General features: G+C 50.9%; 7 protein-coding genes across 7 annotated transcripts; 4 read left to right on the top strand and 3 right to left on the bottom strand.

Annotated features, from left to right (window-relative positions):
- Positions 1-54: 54 nt before the first annotated feature.
- Positions 55-1,080, top strand: idi1 (isopentenyl-diphosphate delta-isomerase IDI1; the record flags this gene model as incomplete). Its single annotated transcript, XM_056700465.1, has 3 exons — positions 55-295; positions 428-766; positions 845-1,080. 3 exons carry the CDS (start codon positions 55-57, stop codon positions 1,078-1,080), a joined length of 816 nt encoding a protein of 271 aa, XP_056555878.1.
- A 395-nt stretch (positions 1,081-1,475) lies between these two features.
- Positions 1,476-2,262, bottom strand: N7496_007535 (DUF202 domain-containing protein; the record flags this gene model as incomplete). Its single annotated transcript, XM_056700464.1, has 2 exons — positions 1,476-1,896; positions 2,165-2,262. 2 exons carry the CDS (start codon positions 2,260-2,262, stop codon positions 1,476-1,478), a joined length of 519 nt encoding a protein of 172 aa, XP_056555877.1.
- Positions 2,263-3,112: 850 nt separating this feature from the next.
- On the top strand, positions 3,113-5,112 carry N7496_007534 (MATE family efflux transporter; the record flags this gene model as incomplete). The annotated part of the gene is given in 3 exon segments (XM_056700463.1): positions 3,113-3,535; positions 3,546-4,250; positions 4,306-5,112. The coding sequence occupies 3 exon segments, from the start codon at positions 3,113-3,115 to the stop codon at positions 5,110-5,112; spliced, it is 1,935 nt and encodes a 644-aa protein (XP_056555876.1).
- A 299-nt stretch (positions 5,113-5,411) lies between these two features.
- Positions 5,412-6,368, bottom strand: N7496_007533 (uncharacterized protein; the record flags this gene model as incomplete). The annotated part of the gene is made up of 3 exons (XM_056700462.1): positions 5,412-6,161; positions 6,215-6,306; positions 6,365-6,368. 3 exons carry the CDS (start codon positions 6,366-6,368, stop codon positions 5,412-5,414), a joined length of 846 nt encoding a protein of 281 aa, XP_056555875.1.
- A 387-nt stretch (positions 6,369-6,755) lies between these two features.
- Positions 6,756-9,584, top strand: N7496_007532 (ATP-dependent RNA helicase DBP10; the record flags this gene model as incomplete). Its single annotated transcript, XM_056700461.1, has 1 exon — positions 6,756-9,584. The coding sequence occupies one exon, from the start codon at positions 6,756-6,758 to the stop codon at positions 9,582-9,584; it is 2,829 nt and encodes a 942-aa protein (XP_056555874.1).
- Positions 9,585-15,179: 5,595 nt separating this feature from the next.
- sclB (uncharacterized protein) lies at positions 15,180-16,906 on the top strand (the record flags this gene model as incomplete). The annotated part of the gene is made up of 2 exons (XM_056700460.1): positions 15,180-15,791; positions 15,860-16,906. The coding sequence occupies 2 exons, from the start codon at positions 15,180-15,182 to the stop codon at positions 16,904-16,906; spliced, it is 1,659 nt and encodes a 552-aa protein (XP_056555873.1).
- An 871-nt stretch (positions 16,907-17,777) lies between these two features.
- On the bottom strand, positions 17,778-19,634 carry N7496_007530 (amino acid permease; the record flags this gene model as incomplete). Its single annotated transcript, XM_056700459.1, has 5 exons — positions 17,778-18,681; positions 18,737-18,885; positions 18,941-18,982; positions 19,039-19,240; positions 19,309-19,634. 5 exons carry the CDS (start codon positions 19,632-19,634, stop codon positions 17,778-17,780), a joined length of 1,623 nt encoding a protein of 540 aa, XP_056555872.1.
- Between the last annotated feature and the right edge of the window lie 259 nt (positions 19,635-19,893).

Here is a 19,893-nt window from a genome sequence, read left to right as displayed (position 1 = left end):
TCTCCGAGGGGAACAATTAGTTCGACACAACATTGAAACTCAAACTAGTTCAAGATGAGTGCTACAATGACAGTGACCGCTCCAGTGGAAATTACGGCAGACAATGTCGCCACTATCTTCCCCGACGTCGACACCTCTCTCGCTCGGGATATCCTCCCCTCCAGCGCTAGCAACGGAGCCGCCCAGAGCTCTGAGCTCGTGGGATACGATGAGGAACAGGTTCGATTGATGGAGGAGGTTTGCATTGTTACCGACAATGATGACCGTCCTATCGGCAGTGCCAGCAAGAAGACTTGTAAGTGTCTTTGCATTGAATTACTCTTTCCCCGGATTTACCCCTCCTGAAGTGGGATTAAAGGAGAAAACAACCCCGCTAGATCAAAACAGAATTGCTAATCACCCATCCCTCTTTACTCTTATGGTATAGGCCACTTGATGACCAACATTGACAAGGGTCTCCTCCACCGTGCCTTTTCCGTTTTCCTCTTTGACTCGAACAACCGCCTCCTGCTCCAGCAACGCGCCACCGAGAAGATCACCTTCCCTGATATGTGGACCAACACCTGCTGCTCCCACCCTCTGGGTATCCCCGGCGAGACTGGTGCCGAGCTCGATGCAGCTGTCATGGGTGTGAAGCGTGCGGCGCAGCGCAAGTTGGACCACGAGCTGGGTATCAAGGCAGAGCAAGTGCCATTGGACAAGTTCGAGTTCTTCACTCGCATCCACTACAAGGCTCCCAGTGATGGAAAGTGGGGAGAGCACGAGGGTATGTGACGGACAAACGCCCGGATTCAAACGACCTGCTTTGGGTTGAAATATCTTTACTAAACCCCGTCTTTTTTAGTGGACTACATTCTTTTCATCCAGGCTGATGTCGACCTGGAGCCCAGCCCCAATGAGGTACGGGACACCAAGTACGTCTCGGCTGATGAGCTGAAGGCCATGTTCGAGCAGCCTGGTCTCAAGTTCACCCCCTGGTTCAAGCTGATCTGCAACTCGATGCTGTTCGAGTGGTGGAGCCACCTGGGCACCCCCGCCCTGGACAAGTACAAGGGCGAGACTCAAATTCGCCGGATGTAAGATAGGTTGGAAAAATTGAGGTTTATTTGAGCCTTTCAAACTTATCTTCCCATCGAAATCGTCGTCCCTTTTCTTTGGCCAGCTCCATGCATTACCCCCACTGATACCTTTTGTCTCGTTTTCCATCTGCGCCATTGTGACTCTGTGCATATTACTGCCTATATAATCTACAAGATTTCGGAGATTCTCAAAATGAACTGAGATTATTAACTTCTCTATTTCATTGTCTTACTAGACACTCAATTAGACAACTTCGTTAAAGCTAGATTGGTGGGCGATCAAGATGACCTATACATCAAGATGGATATAATGCAATGCAACGCTTGAGTAAGTCAACGCCGGAATATAAGCAGATGAAAGCAGGAAATACACCAGATAGTAGCAGACAGTAAGACTTACGACTGGCGACCAGTCGATAAAAACAAGATGCAGCTCCCCAGAATTACCGTCCCGATGATGGTCATGACGACCTGGGTTTTCCAGCCACTCTGAACCAGCGCCGCCTTCCGGCTATATTTCATAACGGTACGGGCGTAATTGAAAAATCCATTTGCCAGACACGTCAGACTCAACAGCCAGAAGACGATACCGAGAGGTAGGGCCATACGCCGCTCCAGACCTGAGGGCTGCTCTCGAAAATGGAAGGAGATGATGATGGCTAGCGAGACAATAGCCAAGTACATGGACAAGCGTAGCCAGGAGAGGAATGTGCGCTCATTGGCGCAGTGGTCACGAGCATCGGAAGTAGTATTCTCGAAAAGTAAAGCACCCAGTATAGGGCGGGAAAATAGGATGTGATGTTGATCCTCGATATGTCTAGAAACCTGTCAGATGAAAGACTGGTACTTGTGGTCCAGGAGGAATGCGGGGATGTGCAGATATCTAGCCAGGCCACATGCCCGGTGGCTTGCCGATGGAATCACACCGGATCCTGCCCAGGGAATGCGCCAACAACCTTGAAAGCTAAAAGGCCTGGCATATTTGGATCAGGGCGGTGGGAAAACAAAGCAAACAAAAAGAAGAAAAAGAAAAACATGTTCGTGGGCGGTAGCGTGCAGGAGTTCGGATTGGAGTTTGGACTTACTCTTCCACCAAGGCCGGCCTTGAATGGGTTGGGTTGATGAGCGGGTTATAGCGGCGTGGTGCGCACGAGGCCACACTAGTCGTGACAGATTGGGCCATGCTATCCAACAAGGTACAAGGGGTGAGTCTGATGTCTTTTGAACATCCGAAAGAAGACCCTGATCTCGAAACCTGGAGACCTGGAGATCTGGAACGACTGGATCAGTTGGAGAAAGCGGGCCCTGGTCAGGCACACCTGACAGGTCACGTGAGGGAGAGACACTAGACCGGATTCGGTGATGTCATTGCATGCGGGCGATCTATAAAGACTCAAGTACCAGTTATCTGCAGCATAGCTAGAGCTGGTATCTTAGACTTGTTTGATATTCTTATATTACCCTCATTTCTTGTATTATGTCAAGATTTGGTTATCCCCTTCTCATCCTTTCCATCCTCCCTTGCCTCTGGAAGAAACGGTGAGCAGCACCGCACGGCCCGTGGGGCTTATCGCTTGGGGGGTTCCACTCAAGCGCCGTCGGGGCGATCGTCGAGTCATACGAGGCCCTTGACTCACTGTACCATCTGCATTACTGGGTGAGGGGTGCATGCCATATCGCATCTTATTAGTCTCAACCCAACCATCGAGCAGGAAAGGTGGCCGACATGTTCGCTTCGGGGCACATATCCGATGTGGATTCGGCAAAGATAGGCTTGTAACGTTGACTAAGTCAACTTTGGGACCTTAGTAAATCAACTAACACCAACGGTCGAATGAGCATCCCCACTTTTCTTGTATTTTCTGCCCGCACGCCTCCAACTTCCGCATTCACCTCCAATCTTTTCCCCGCGTAGCAAACCTTCTCTGTCTCCCTCGCTCTCTCCTCTTCTCCCCAGCTCTTCCCCCGGTAGATGATGCAGGCGGTGCTGTCGAAAGTCCACCCGCCTCCTCGCCATCTCATCATCATCCACCATGCCGCCGCGCAATATTCTTTCGGCGGAGTCCGCAGAGCATCACAGCCCTTTTAGCCGGTCTTTCCAATCCAGTTCGCCTATCGCCGAAGCCGCAATTGCTCGCGATCTTGCGCAATATGCCGACGAGGATTCGACTTCGAGCACCGATGAAGCATCCGAGGCCTCTACGGTCCGTCCAGCGGGCAGACGCCGTTCCAGCACATATGCGGGGACGAATCCGCACTCGCTGACCGGGTCATATCGCCGCCCGAGCTACTTCACCAGCGTCAATCATGCTACCGTGCTTCCGTCTAATGGGGACTACCAACCGCTAACGGAAGCTGAGCTTCAGCAGTCGATTGCCGAAGAGCGAAGTCTGTTGAGTGATAACCGAGTCATTCCAGCGGAAGAACCGGAGGGATTGCAACATAAACTGAGCAAGGTCTTCTCAGCCTCTTCGGCACAGGGGGGGGCCCTCGAAGCAATATGGCACGATTCGGAGCGCTGATGGACGGGATACCGAGACTACCGCACTATTGGGACCAGAGGAGGACCATGAAATGGGACCAGAAGAGATTGATCGCAAGTGGGAGGAAGCTGTAACGGCCGGGTTGATTAACACGACGTGGAAGCGGGAAACGGAGGTCATTATCAGATACTCTGCTCCATTGATGGTCACTTTCCTGCTACAGTACTCGCTCACCGTAGCGAGTATCTTCACGATCGGCCATCTGGGCAAGGAGGAACTGGGCGCCGTCAGTCTCGCTTCCATGACGGTTTCAATCACTGGTAACGCCGTATACTCCGGGTTAGCTACGAGTCTGGATACCCTCTGCGCCCAAGCTTACGGATCGGGCAAGAAGAAGCTTGTCGGTCTACAAATGCTTCGCATGATCTATTTCCTTTTGGTCGTGACTTTCCCCATCGCTACTCTGTGGTACTTCTCCGAGCATATTCTGGCCAAGATCGTGCCGGAAAAGAGGGTTGCCGAAATGGCAGGCTTGTACTTGAAGGTTGCGCTGTTTGGGTTACCCGGGTACGCTTGCTTTGAGAGTGGCAAGCGATATCTGCAGGCCCAGGGTGTCTTTTCTGCTTCTCTATATGTTCTGATTATCTGCGCACCGCTCAATGCGTTTATGAACTGGTTTTTCGTTTGGGTAAGCTCCGAACCTTTGCGACTTGGTTTGACTTCCTGCTAACACGCCTTTCCAGAAACTACAATGGGGTTTCGTCGGTGCTCCTATCGCCGTTGTCATTACCGAGACTCTCCTCCCTATCTGCCTGTTCGCATATATCTATTTCCGCGTTGGCTCTGAATGCTGGTGCGGCTTTACAAGACGCGCCTTTGACAACTGGGGCCCTATGATCCGCCTTGCTCTCCCCGGTCTTATCATGGTTGAAGCAGAATGTCTTGCATTCGAGGTGCTGACCCTGGCTTCTAGCTATCTGGGCACATCCGAACTTGCTGCTCAATCCATTCTGTCCACCATCTCTAGCATCACTTGGCAGATTCCCTTCCCACTGTCGATTGCTGGTAGTACACGTGTTGCGAACCTGATCGGTGCTTCGTTGGTCGGCGCCGCCAAGACATCAGCTAAGGTTAGCTTCTGCGGAGCTACCGTTGTTGGCCTGTTCAACATGATTCTCCTGTCGAGCCTTCGATCCTACATTCCCATGCTGTTCAGTTCCGACCCCGAAGTAATCGACATCGTCGCCGAGGTTCTTCCTCTGTGCGCTGCGTTCCAGCTTTTCGATGCCCTTGCTGCCAATTGCAACGGTATTCTCCGCGGTCTAGGTCGCCAGGAGATCGGTGGTTATATCCAACTGTTCTGTTACTATGCTATCGCTATGCCCATTAGTATGGGTACAACATTCTCATTGGATTGGGGTGTTATGGGTCTCTGGACCGGTGTTGCCATTGCTCTCTTGCTGGTTTCTGCTACCGAGGCTTTTTTCATTAGCCGAATCAGCTGGGAACGATCCGTGGAAGAAGCCCAGCTACGGAATGAGGTGATCTAAGTGGGATTTTGATCTATACGAAATTGGCGGCGATCTTGAAATTTACATGTACACGATGCCACGCTTACGATTGAGGGGTTGGAGGAGACCACGAGTCACCATATGAGGAACGAGACTGTGCATGAGGGCTAGGGGATTGTAGGATTGTACATAGTAGTAGCAAGATATGAGCCTCGGATAATGCGTGAAAAAGTAAAGAGATGAATCATGATATCATTTGAATTTGCAATATCGCTTCTAATCTGATAAGACAATACCGGCTTTTGGATCATACAAGCCTGTCAGTCATCGGAGTCTACCTAGTACTCCAGAATGGCCCAGGTCTGCTCATCCGACGTGGAGAAAATCACACCCGCACCCAGCAGCTCTTCACCAGCACGAGCGACATCCGTGGCGGGGACGTTCATCTTCGCGGCGATCTGTTGCACATGCAGACCAGTATCGTCCTGGGGCTCGGTCCTCAGCACCTGGTACACCTTCTTGGCCAGTGGTGACATGGACATGAGGGCCCGGTTCTGGCCAGCACCATAGTCATCTGCGCCACCCATCACTGCATCACCACCGGCAGCAACAGCACCCTTGGCACCAGCGTTCGCACCTCCAGGGGGACCACGGGTGAAGAATAGGTGTACAACGGTAGCCTCGAGGATGTGACAGTGCAGCTCGTTGATATCCTTCACCGGGAGCACATTGTGCGCACCGATATACCGCTTGTTACCGAAGGACTTGATCGCGCCAGAGACACGAGCGTAGCCGTTCAGCTCGATCTCGTTCTTGCCGCTCCCAGGAGCCTTGCCTTCGTCTGTGTCCATGCTGTCTGCGCTGCCGGAGTCAACCCACTTCTTGACCTCGATCTCGCCGGTGCCATCATCGATTTTGTATGTGACATTGGTGCTTTGGGAGCTGATGTTGCGCACCTGGCCGATGAAAAGCACATTGGCTACGTCGGCGCCATCGACTTGGTAGTTGGCTTCGGGGAAGGGCTGGGATGCATCGACAATTTGCTTGACTGTAACCGGGCGAAGGGTCTTGTTATCACGGTCACCACCCTGGAGAGTATGTTAGCGGTCGGCTCACAGATTAATTCTCAATATATTCTCACCTTTCCGCCAGAAGGGCTGTTCATCTCGCCAGGCATGAAGCCACCACCGCCACCTCCGCCGTAGGAGTTGTAGTTGTTGTTGTAACCTCCGTCTAAGTAGAAGAGTCAGAGTTTGTGGAAGAAAGCTTTGTTGGAAATAAGGGAACCTACCCATAATGAAAATCTATATTGCGCTTTGTGCAGTCGTGAAATCATTTTACTCAATTGGGAGCGTGTTTGGACGCGTCGCGGGGAGATGTTTGCTCTGTTTGCAGCGGGCCATGGTTGATCCGCTGCTCACCGCCTTGCGGATTTCCTCGATTTTTTTTTCGGCGACAGAGACGGTTGATCTCGACGCTGGTGAACGACCTGCTTGAAGTATTTTTCGGGTGTGGATTCATTTAGATATAGTGCCGGCTGATAGCACTATACCTGTGTCCGTTCAAATCTATTAGCTCTCTGTCTGTTGATGGACTGAGCTACTGAACGGTTATCATCACTATTTTCCGCCTTTTTGATCGGCGTTATCACATCGAGGCTATTCGTGCCCTCATCCGCCACTATGCCTCGTCGCGAAGCTTCTCCGGCCATGTCGGAGAACGAGTTCGACATTACCAGTGCCCTTTTCCAAAATGACGATGATTCCGACGTCGATGTCGGCAAATCTGCGCCCCGACAGAAACCCGATACCACGCAAGACCTTGATTTTCTCAATGCCGACGACGATGGCGATGCGGCCTTTATTGCGACACAACAGGCTTCGGCAAACCGAAAGGGATCTAATCTCAAGGGCCGTACGGTGAAGAAAGGTGGTGGTTTCCAAGCCATGGGTCTCAATGCCAACCTGCTCAAGGCCATCGCCCGCAAAGGTTTCTCGGTTCCCACTCCCATTCAACGAAAGACGATTCCCGTGATTATGGACGACAAGGACGTCGTCGGTATGGCTCGAACTGGTTCCGGAAAGACTGCGTCATTCGTTATCCCCATGATTGAGAAATTGAAGAGCCATAGCGCCACGTTTGGTGCCCGTGCTTTGATCATGTCGCCCTCGCGTGAACTTGCTTTGCAGACACTCAAGGTCGTCAAGGAAATGGGACGTGGAACAGATTTGAGATCGGTTTTGCTCGTCGGTGGTGATAGTCTGGAGGATCAGTTTGCCATGATGGCCGGCAACCCCGACATCGTGATCGCGACACCTGGTCGATTCTTGCACTTGAAGGTTGAGATGGACCTCGATCTATCAAGTATCCGTTACGTCGTGTTCGATGAGGCTGATCGTCTCTTTGAAATGGGTTTCGCTGCCCAATTGACCGAAATTCTTCACGGCCTTCCTTCCAATCGACAGACACTCCTTTTCTCTGCGACTCTTCCCAAGTCGCTTGTGGAATTCGCGCGCGCCGGTCTACAAGAGCCTAGCCTTGTGCGTCTTGATACCGAGAGCAAGATCTCCCCCGATCTCCAAAATGCCTTCTTTGCTGTCAAGTCGTCCGACAAGGAGGGTGCATTGCTCCACATCTTGCATAACGTCATTAAAATGCCCACCGGGCCCACTGAAGTTTCCCAAAGGTTCAAGGCGGAAAGTGAGAACCCCAAGAACAAGAAGCGCAAGCGACCGGACTCTGGAAAGTCTATCTACAAGGAGTCGCCCACGGAGCACTCCACCATTGTCTTCGCTGCGACAAAGCACCACGTCGACTATCTCTACTCCCTCTTGGTTGAAGCCGGCTTCGCCACGTCCTACGCCTACGGTAGTCTTGACCAACTGGCAAGAAAAATTCAGGTAGGTTACTTCCAGTATGTCAATTATCTCACGACACAGACACTGACCATATCACCAACACAGGTCGAAAATTTCAGAAAGGGAATTTCCAACATTCTCGTTGTCACTGATGTGGCTGCTCGTGGTATTGATATTCCTGTTCTCGCCAACGTGATCAACTACGACTTCCCCTCCCAGCCTAAGATCTTCGTCCACCGTGTTGGTCGTACCGCCCGTGCCGGGCAAAGTGGATGGAGTTACAGTCTAGTCCGCGACGCGGATGCCCCATACCTGCTTGATCTCCAGCTTTTCCTGGCTCGGCGATTGGTCTTGGGCCGTCAATTTGGAACCCAGGTGAACTACGCCGAAGATGTCGTTGTCGGTACCCTTGCCCGCGACCCTCTCTCCGAGAACTGCGAATGGGTCAACAAAGTTTTGAGTGAGGCTGCCGATATTGCCTCGCAGCGTCAGGTGTCAGTCCGTGGTGAGAAGCTCTACATGCGCACTCGAAATGCGGCATCTCTGGAGAGCGCGAAGCGAGCCAAGAAGGTCACGGCTAGCGAGGATTGGTCCACCCTTCATCCCCTGTTCAACGACGACGAGAGCCTCATGGAAGCGGAGCGTGAAAAGATGCTCGCCCGTATCGGCGGCTTCCGGCCATCGGAGACCGTCTTCGAGGTTCAGAACAGACGTGGTGGCAAGCAAGAGGGCGGAGAAGCCATTGATACCATCAAGCGAATCCGTGCCACAGTTGACAAGAAGAAGCTCCGTGCCCAGAACAAGGAGCAATCTGAGCTGGCTGAGTTGGGTATCAATGTCAGCCAAGCAGATGGAGAGGATGAGGGCGATGAGGATGACGATATCCCTGACGAGGCTGGAGATAACATGTCTGAGGCATCCGAGTCTGAATTGGAAGTGACTTTCTCCGCCTACAACTCGAAGGACAAACAAGCCGACAAGTCAAACGGGGTATCGGCATCTTCATTCCAGAATCCTGATTACTTCATGGGCTACACGCCCGCAAACCACAATAGCGCGGAAGACCGGGCCTACGGTGTCCACTCTGGTACCAACTCCAACTTCGCGCACGAGTCGCGGAACGCGACTATGGACCTGAATGGTGATGAAGGCCAGAAGAACTTTGGTGAGAACCGATCTGTCATGCGTTGGGACAAGCGACACAAGAAGTATGTCGCCCGTCAGAACGATGAGGATGGTTCCAAGGGTACACGCCTCGTCCGCGGTGAGAGTGGTGCCAAGATTGCCGCCAGTTTCCGTAGTGGCCGATTCCAGAGCTGGAAGAAGGGCAAGCGTATGAGCAACTTGCCTCGTGTGGGTGAAGCCGAGACGCCTGGTCTCTCCACAGGATCGGGCATGCCGGGCGGGCACGGCCCTGGTGGTCGATTCCGACACCAGAGGCAGCAGGCTCCCAAGCGGGCCGACCCGTTGCGATTCGACTACGAGAAACAGAAGAAGAAGAATGACACGGCTCGGGAGCGTCAGCAATCCCAGGCTGGCGGCGCTGCGTCGCACGGAAAGAGTGAGATTCGCTCGACTGATGATATTCGGAAGGCGCGGAAGCTCAAGCAGAGACGCCGCGAAAAGAACGCGCGCCCTTCGAAGAAGCGTTAAGAAGGGCCGGGGGAGAATGGATCAAGTCTTGTATACATAGTTTAAAGGGGTGCATTTGTTACTTTGGATGATGTCTATACCTGCCATCTGCATTGGAGATACCACACCAATTATTGCTATCATGAACACAACCATATTCAGTCATACCTTTTCTTTTTTTTTCTTCTCTACATCTCACGTCCGCTTGCACTGTCATATGACCTGCACCTCCCTGGTCCATCTTTTCCCCCTTCAAGCTAAGCTATACTAATCTCGAGCTATAGGTCTGTACTAACCAAGCGCAGTACCTGACATGCACGCCATGCGTCAATGCCGAACGGCCACTGTACTCGTGTCCAGTCTTATACACGCCAAATTCCCAACTGGCCGGACAATATTGACGAATTTGACGGACTATCATGTCTCGCTCAGTACAGAACACCCGAGAGCCCAATCACAGGGTAATCTCGGCCTCGGACCGCTGGGAAGAACCGTTAAACTGGATGGATTCTTTGATCCTGATTTCTCCCTCTATGGCTCTAGCTGCCTCTAGCCAAGTTATCACATCATGCACATGTGAGCTGGATCGCCGACTATCTACGCGATCAACCTCGGGTTTTTTGTTTGACAGGAGATGGGCTGTCAACCCCACGAGGCGTTAGTCCCGAATAATCTCCGTTTCTTGATTTTTCCCGGTGCGAGACTAACTAGCTTATCACTATCGGCTAGTGGTCGGCGAATTACCCAAAGGATCCGCGCTGGGAATTTGACAAATCGAGCATGTCCACATTCACGGGATGTTTTCTCGCGCTAAGGTCTACGAAAGTTGTCCCGCAACGCAATGACCAGTGATCATCTATCCTTGAACCATGGTGCTTTTGCCCCATTTAGCCTTCAACATTCAGGTATGGACGAATCACTTTCTCTCATCACAAACCGACCGACCGTCTCTCTGAGCTAACTACGAAGTACCTACTCTAGGCATCTAGTTTTGGATTCGAAAAAGAGCCTGCCTACCTCCCTAGGACGGAATGAACTACCCATGACTAAGCCTGAATGGGCAGACTATCACGCTTGGGGGGCCACCGAGTGGTTCGCACTATTGACTCCCAGTGGCCGATCGTGCATGAACGGGGGTGACAGACCCCTTGCTGCTCCGCGTGCCGCATGTTCCACACAGCTATGCACATTGCACAGCTCTGCTTTTCTCCTGCTGCTCTTGGTACTGCCCCCTCCCCTTTGGAGCTATTGGGGTGGCCAGACCCCCTCATGGCCAAGGCGAGCCCGCCTGTTCCTTCTCCTGCTCTGCCTGCAACTAGACTTTTGGGCAATTATCCTCCGTACGCAGGTGCCCAATGCCCTATACCCCCCTCGGCAGCACCCGGCAGACTCCCAGCCAAGGCCCCCTCTTCCTGCCCATTCAACCAATTCGTATCATTGGCCCCTTTCTACCTGTCATTTACCCAATGACATGAGCCGGATTTTCCCTGCAGCTGAAAGGCAGCAAGATGCCAGGGATGAGCAATGCGCACGCGCTGGAGGATGGTGATCGCCCACCAAGGCTGCTGAGGCTGCAGCCACATCTTGGTGCTCAATGCTGCTGGAGAACTTGGAGTCCCCGGAAAATAAAGAATAAAGTCATTCGAGGAACGGGTCATTGCAAGACCCTGAGGGGGATTATTCCCGTCTTCGTCCTCCCTCCGCCCCTCCCGTTCTTCTCGCCCTATTCTTCCGTTCTATGTCTCTATCTACAGTGCCTACCCTTTTGCCCGGGCGTGCCAGGTGTGATGGATGGTATCACGACAGGAACCCGCCCTGAATCGAGGGGACCGGACCTTGTCACCGGGATTACTTGCCCGTCGCGAATTATTTCCATACTTTACCGACAGAATCAGGGAGAACGACTGGACTCGAAGACTCGAAATTTACGGAGTGCATACAAACAAAAACAAGACTTGGAGAAAGCTTTGCCTTTGCTCTTTTTCTTCCTATCATACGGCGTAACGTATCCTTTGTACCTTGGTTCGTCCCCTCTCCTCCTTTCCCAACCTCTCCAACCCCTGCCTGCAGCTTTCCGGTTCAGGATCATGGAAGAACTACGCCTGCCGTGAGACCACTTCTTTCTCTCCTCTCTCTCCGTGAACGAGTCTTCAAATCTACCGTTCGGTCAAGCTTCATTGTAACAGTAACCCCTTCCTGTACAACGGCGCATAAAGACGGAGGATCAGGATCGACTCGGTCATCCAGTGGTGGGGCAACCCCCTTATCTCCACTGCGGAGAATAACGACCATGGGATGGGAGGCGTTCGCGACCGCGTTCTTCCCGGCCGGTTTGACATCACTAGGCGGTCTTCCTACGAACAGGCTCTACTGTGTACATTCTTGCCTGTTTACTTGATGACATCAAGCGGAATATTGTAAGGAGGAAGTATAGTCCCTGCATCACCCCCCCCAATCTAACCATGAGCCTCAAGGTCTCGAGTCCAAAGCTAAAAGAGCAGGACAGCTGAGACAAACATCAAAAGTATGCAGGGACACTGAACAAAGTGCCGGTTGATCAACTTGACCTTCGGTTCTCGCCCTGGCGTGTCCCGCCGGCGTGGATGTCGGTGCTGATAACTCCGTCCTGAACCTCCTAATGCTGGAGCTCGCCTGGTCGCTGCATTTCACTTAGCCTCTTCAGCACTCCTTCAAAGCAGCGCACGGTGGAGCCTAAATAAGGTGGGAAACTCAAATAATAATTAATGATCAAAAAAATCAAGATGGGAAAGAGACTAAGACTAGGATGAGGATAATAAGATCAGAAATCGGGAAACAAATAATAATATAATCCCAGTAATCATAATACAGATCCCTACTCGGTCAATACGGCGTACAATAAATCACAATTCAATCAATAATGGACCCGACCGACTGGCCGGAATAATACGAACTTTCCTGTTAATCAATCAACTCGAAGACTACAGCTATAGTTTGCCCTAGTCGATTTAGTATTGGAAACTGTGTATGCTTCGTCGCGGTATGACTGGGCCCCCAAAGAACTGAATAATGGATTATCCTTAAGATTAAACATATAGCCTAAGAAGGTGTTCTTGTACTTTTTTTTCTTCTTTAGTCTACTGTACGGAGTACAGCTTCTGTTCCCATGATGGTGTGTGATGTACGCCCCCTCCTCCCCCTCCCTTTGCATGATGACGAGGAAAATGCATGTACTTTGTGCATGTCAAACGGAATGCGCAATTCATTGCCGAGCCTAACTATTGGCAATGGCGGCGGGCACCGACGTCGATCCGTCAATCGTTCGCCTTGCTTCGTGGGTCTGATTTGGCCTCGAATGATTTTCCCCCTCCCTTTGTACCAACGAAATAAAAAGAAAATAAATCAGAAAAACTCAGAAAATCAGTCTATGCAGGAAAACCCATAGAATAAGGAAAGCCACTGCAGCTGGTATTTCCTTTTCGGTGTCTCGCGTACTCCAAGCCCTCTTTTTCGACAGACTGGTTCTTTACAGCCGCCTCTACGGCCTATTCGGTATGTTCTTTACGATAAAGCTGAGTACACACTGTGCAGTTCGTGCGTATTTCGTATGCAGTGCTTAGGGTAGTTCATAGTTTATACCGCACATAATAGCCTAACAGTCTCGCCGAAAGGGAGGGGTGTCACTGACAGCGACTCGCCGTCTAATGCAAGCCACCCCAGCCCGTGGACTGAGTAGTTCCCCAGCCCAGAGACCTGAATGGGCAGATCGGTCTATGCATTTCTGGACGCCCTACCCAGTCTCATTCTCTCCATTTCCTCTCTATCCTACCATGGCTGTAATCCGTGCTCCCCCATAATCTTCCTTGATGATCATGATTTGTTTTTCGGCTCGGAAGAATAATAGGGGTCGGAAATGGGTAATGGCGAGCTTGCAATGGAGAATAATCCAGTAGTTAATGGGGACATCCCCACTCGACAAGCGGTACACTAGAGGTCATTCATTATTCTTCCCCCTTCGGTCTAGCTACCGTTAGGTCCATAAAAAAAAGAATAAAAAAATCATAAAAAAAGAAATCGATAAGGGATAACAATTAAATGATTTACAGTAATACCCCCCATGATTCAAAAGATCTACCATGACGGAGATCAAGTCTATCAGCTACTAGTGCCGTCTGCACTGACCACTACTTTCACTACCCTGAGCCTAGGGCCCACTTAATCTCTCTCTCTCTGCGTGTGTGTCTTCCCCATTTCTGGTATAAGCCTAATGCCTGAAGCCCAAGAGTCTGGATCAGCCCGCTGGTCGTGCTGCTCCATGCTTGGCAGCAGGAAAGAAGACTATTATTCCACCCGTGGATCCTCTTCTTCTGTGGCTTTTTGACCTTGGCCTTCCTCTTTTTACATCTCCCTTTCCTGCCGTTTCAACCTCGTGCCTGTCTAGCAATCTATAGAATATAGGGGAGAGAAACAACCAGCCAAACAGGATCACAGGAACTGGACATCCAGACAATATCATCCAGAACTATCCGGCCATTACCAAGCATTTTATCTGCAACATTACGGAGTACATACTATACGTATACCTCCTATACTACCACTTTGCCGGGACAACAAGGTCCGAGCTACTTTGCGTCTTACCATCACCATCGGTGTTTAGATCGAACGATCATCTCAGGGTATAGTTCACCGTTTCTATCCTGTCTCTCTGTCCTTTCCCCATGCCCTTCTCCTTTTCCACCCCCTCCACAGGATCATTCTCTATCACGCCCCATGTCTTTTCTGTCTAGGATTCTGCCAATCCCAGTTGTACGGAACGTGGGCCCTAGAATCAAGACACCAGTAAGGCGCGTGGGGGGTGGCTTTGACACTGGTGTTGCTGCAGCTGGATCCTAGCTCGATGATCGACCGCCATCCTGCAATAAATCGCCCTAGGAGGGGAAAGACATGCGCGGCTATGAGTAACCCTGCTGTCATGATCTGGAAATCTCCCGCTGATCGATGCAGTCTATTTTCTGACTCCTCCAATAGCGGATCTCATCGTCCTACGGATTATAAGCTCGGGTGGTCCTTCGCCGGCTATGAGAGGAGAAGCTTGATCACGCCCGGATATCGACGCCTTTTTGATTTTCTCTTTTGGAGAATCTATTTAATTCGCCTTTAATATTGATTGATTCTTCCTTTTTTCTGATTGGTTTTTGACTGCCCGTTTTTGTTTCCCTTTCTTTCTCCTACACCGCTGCGAGTTCTTTTTTACTGCTGACCTCTTGCATCCTTCCCTCCCTTCCTCTTGCCCCTCTTGGTCATACCCTTTTCTTTTTTGTTACAATACCTTTTTGTCCTTTCTATTCCCAAAGTATCTCCTCCTATTTTGATTTCTAACTCCTACACTTACTCCCTTCATTCACCTATCCTCCTTGGTCCAATCCCCATCCTCATCCCTGCCCGGTTTTGTGTCTAGGACTATACTCCGGGATCCCTTTGCCAGATATGCTACTTTCAACGGCCCAAAGCAGATCCAGTGGTCCCCTATAGTTGAAGAAAAATCCTCGTTGGATTAGTTTCTTCCAAGAAAAGAATAATTCATCTTTTCTTGTCAGCCTCCGTGGGCCCTTTTGTCATTTTGCCGCCTGACGCCCGATGCAACCACTCGTGCTTCATCCCCCGAGCCTTGCTACCGCCCAGTTCGGACAGCCCCGGTTCAGCTCCGGCCCAGAGCGGCTTCCGTTGAATCGATCTTGGTCTTCCAATGCTCGAGGGTATAGCCCCCGGGCTCCTCTTTCCCGTCAATCTATGTCTGGCTCGCCGCCGGCCGACGAGCCCCTAGTGACAGCCGGAAACCCTAAGCCTCCTCTAGGATATTCGTCCGTTTCCTCTCCAGCAATAACCAGTGCTATCGACGTTGCCCCCAGCTCTAGGGTTCATATTCCTGGATCAACAATATCACAGCCACTATCGTCCGTCAGTGAACCTCTGCCAGCACATATAACGCCGCCGCGATATGGACAAATCAGCGGGCCACCACCGCCGGCATTCGGAGTTGGCTCACCACAAACATTGCCTGGAGGTCCACCTTATCCTCTTTCAGCGTTGGAATCGTCGATAGCTGGACCAGCAGGCAGATCACTTGCACAGAAATCAACTCGGCGCACCAAAGCTCACGTAGCTTCGGCCTGTGTGAACTGCAAGAAGAAGCACCTTGGATGTGATCCTGCACGCCCATGTCGAAGATGTGTACTCGCTGGCAAGGCCGTAAGTAAACTCTCATTTACATTTGTACAAGATGAATGAACAAATTCTGATTATGAATGACGGTAAAGTCTTCATGTGTCGATGTCACGCACAAGAAACGAGGGCGACCGCCATTGAAAGCCGAGGATTCTTCTCTACGTTCCTACTCAAACGCTCATGTCGATAATCCGGCAATGACTGCTGAATCCCAGTCTTCGACAGCCTCACAAAGAACAGTCATGCATCGAGCTACCTCATCCCGCGAACTAAGGCCAATGACAGATCTCCAGGGAATAGGTGAGCCAGGGCCAGCAAGCGCTGCAGCAATGCGAATGCCACGCAGTCAACCACACCGATGGTCTGCATCCGTGTTTCCTCTAACACGACCTATGGAACAATCTCCTCCGATGCCAGGTGCCATGGGACGAAGACCGTTCTCTTCATCAGGACCACCACTCTATGTACCTCCATCCGCCCCAGCGCCTCCCCCTCCTGCATTTGTGCCGATCACAAGTGGATTCAATCCGGTCCTTAAGCCTGGGACGATGCCACCAGGAATGGACAGAAGATTCCCATCATACGCAGGTCCAGCTTTGCCACCTCCGACATCTCCTACTCAGCATCATTCACCAGGTGTACACTATTTGCCATATAGCGAAGCTCCGCCTGGCACCCTGCATCAACCGTTGAGTGACCCTCGAATGCCCCATGGCCCTCGCGAGCCGTATCTCGAGTCACCAGTCCGACTTCCACCTATACATCAAGCCACGGCTAGTCCCCGACCTCACCAGCCGCACCACGCCCATCGCTTGAGCGACCCATACCCGGCAAGCTGGAGCTCGCCCGGACGTGAAGACATGTCAAGGGAACCGAGATCGCCAGCAGCGCTGCAACGACCCATAAGCTCGGCTTTCTCACACTCGTCATCTCATCATCGCTCATCTTCCATAACTGGTCCTCTTGACCCAGTCCCACGGCATCTAGGCCCGGTCGAATTACCCTCGCCGGTGACTGTCAGTCATGCTTTACCAGCGGCCACCCGAACGACCACGACTCCCGCTACCGAAGGCGAAAATTCAGAGCCTAGGCCCATCAAGCGTCGCAAAATGGCCCTGGACGATATGGTCAACGGTTGATTCCGTGACTAAAACCCGATAACAAATTATTCTCCTCATCAACTGCCTGCATGCTGTGCTATTAACTGCACCATGCTGTCTAATATTGTATAATCTACCGTCCTGTAGCCGGGTCTACAGGGAGTGATTGATATACCCATTTCTTTTTTTGATTCCCATCACGGCGCATTGTTTTATTTCGGTGCAAGCAGCAGAAAGAATTTGTATCCATTTCTGTCTGCGTCATTTTTATGCTCGCCTTTGATGCAACCAGAACGCGTCTATTTTTTATATTGCACAGTTGCCGACTCGATACCTCTTCACATCGTCTTGTTACTGTGTTTTAATGGTGGTGTATTTCGTGATTATTGATTCCCGTCTCGGTGCCTCTGGACTGGATCCGACCGGCGTCTTTACAGCAGGATCTGTCCACCGAGTTTTATTTCCTATGTTTGTTGGCTATCTCGTCTTTTACCATTTCTTTCTCGCGATTACCCCTTCAGTTATGGTGTTTCTTTTTCAAGACATGGCATGGCGTTTTGCGGAGTGGGAAGGGTGCGATCTAGCATCGCTTTTTTTCTCATTTTCGTTTTTTTTTTCATATCATTCATTTTCTTAGATTCATCTGGCATGCATTCACGGTGGGATGTTTGGAACGGCATGCTGGATATGTTATGAGTTCTTGGTGGGGGATTTGTACATCAGTGTACAGTTTTTTTTGTTGCAAAAATTTCGAGGATTCCCAGTACTCTCCTAGAATAGACGCTTAATCTACTTATTACTTAATTGGAAAACCTTGATGTGTTCAACAATGATCGATGCAAGTTAATAGAATTGATGACTCGCTATGGACAGATGCAAAAATAAACATTAACAGTATCTCTAACACAAACTAAAAGAACAACCACTGGCCAAAGCGCTGAACCTTGCCAATGAATCCCTTCCTCGTCTCCTCCACGACAATCTCCTCACGATAATGACCATCGTCCACGCCACCATCATATCGATCCGTGTGGAGATCCATCTCAGATTTCCGAATGAAATGGGTACGCTTAATCAGCTTCCAACCCAAGAACATGACAACCATGATAGCAATCTCGATATAATACGAGACAAAGTCGACACCCTTGAAGTGCGGACTAAAGCATTTCCATCCCTGGACAAGGACAAGAACGATGTTCAGTCCCACAGCAAAGATAGGACCGTAGGGGTACGTCCAGTTCTTGAAGGGGAGGAGATGCTCGAGGCCCTGTGCGCGAATGGCACTGCGGAAGCGAAGAGATGCAAGACCGATACAGATCCAGGAAAGCTGGTTCGAGACACCGACGATGTTCTGCAGCCAAGTCCACAACTTGCCGGCGCCGATGTAGCTAGCGCCGAAGCAGAGTCCACTGATAACGGAAGTAGCCAACACAGCGACCCAGGGGACGTGGAAGCGGTTCAATTGACCGAAGAAGCGAGGCGCATAACCATCGACTGCAAGCGTGTACAGCAGACGGGATCCAGCAAAGAGAGCGTGGTTGGCAGCGGAGATGACGGAAGTCATGATAACCGCGTTGATGAAGCTACCAGCAACGGTACTGCCAGCCTCCTGGAAAACGATGGTGAACGGGCTAGTGCGGGTGTCACCATCGGAGAGACCCGGGTAGTTGTAGGGAACGTTAAGACCGATGAGCAGGATGGAGAGCAGGTAGAAGAGCAAGATACGCCAGAAGACGTTACGCACGACCTTGGGCATGTTCTTGGCTGGGTCCTTGGTTTCACCGGCGGTGATGGCGATGGACTCGGTGCCGCCACTAGAGAGTGTTAGTTATATGATCCTAATTAGGAGATATGGGTTTATAGACATACTAGGCGAATGAAGCAGTGACAAAGACAGAGGCGAATCCACCAATACCACCAACGAATGGAGCATCTCCGATATGCCAGTACTTGCCGCCGATATATTCGTGGTCCTTGTTGCCGCCGCAGTTGACAACAATACCGAGAATAATGAAGATCTATAAAGCAGATTAGCGCGGCGCAATATGAAAACGGTGCTATGTTCTGACGAACCACAATAGTGATAACTTTAAGTAAGCTGAGCCAGTATTCAACCTAGAATCAACAAGTTAGTAACAAATATGCAAAGCCATAAAACAAGCCGATCGTACCTCGCCATAAACGCGGACGGAAAGAATATTCAGCGCAATGACCACAACCAAAAAGATCAAGCTAATGGCCCAACCAGGGAAATTCTCCGTCCAATACTCCAACAAAAGTTGAAGCGCAATAATATCAGAAGCCGTAGACACAGCATCATTAAACCAATAATTCCAAGTAAGCGCAAAACCAAGCGCATCATCAACAAACCGCCTGTCCAAAAATAAAGTTTAGTCATCACGAACTCGAATGTAACCTCAGAGAAAAATCCCGCCACTCACCCCGCATATGTGCAAAAGGACCCAGCAACGGGGACAAAGGCGGCCATCTCGCCCAGGCAGAGCATAGTGATGAAGACGATGGCACCGCAGATAGCGTAGGCGATAAGAGTCGAGGCGGGTCCGCCCTTTGCAAGAGAGCTGCCGGTACCCAGGAACAAACCCGTACCGATTGTGCCGCCAATGGCGATCATCTGTACCTGGCGGGCAGACAGGCGACGGGCAAGCTTGTCAGCATTGACAAAGGGGGTTGAAGAGCCGTCGAAGACACCATCATGAGCTTTTGACTCGGATGGGTTCTTTTCTGGGTCTGATAGATGAGCCGCCATGGTGTAGATGGACGGGGATTCCCAAAATTTGAGAATGTAGAAGAGATTTCTTTTCAGAGACTCAGCAGCTGCCAGTGAGTATGATCTAGGAGACAATATCAGCTTATTGTCCCCTCCTCTCTGCAATGACGTGCAGTGAAACTCGAAACTCGACTCGATTCGACTCACCAAAAGCCCTAAAATCTCGTGACCCGCACGTGGCTACCCCAGATCGTCAATCGAAATGACAGGCGTAGCGCCAACAAGAAATGATAAAAGA

The sequence above is a fragment of the Penicillium cataractarum genome (assembly GCF_028827025.1).
Source record: "Penicillium cataractarum strain IBT 29864 chromosome Unknown utg000005l, whole genome shotgun sequence".
In the NCBI taxonomy this organism is placed as follows: domain Eukaryota; kingdom Fungi; phylum Ascomycota; class Eurotiomycetes; order Eurotiales; family Aspergillaceae; genus Penicillium; species Penicillium cataractarum.
The sequence above is the reverse complement of the archived record's forward strand: the minus strand, read 5'-3'. Positions and strand labels throughout refer to the sequence as shown.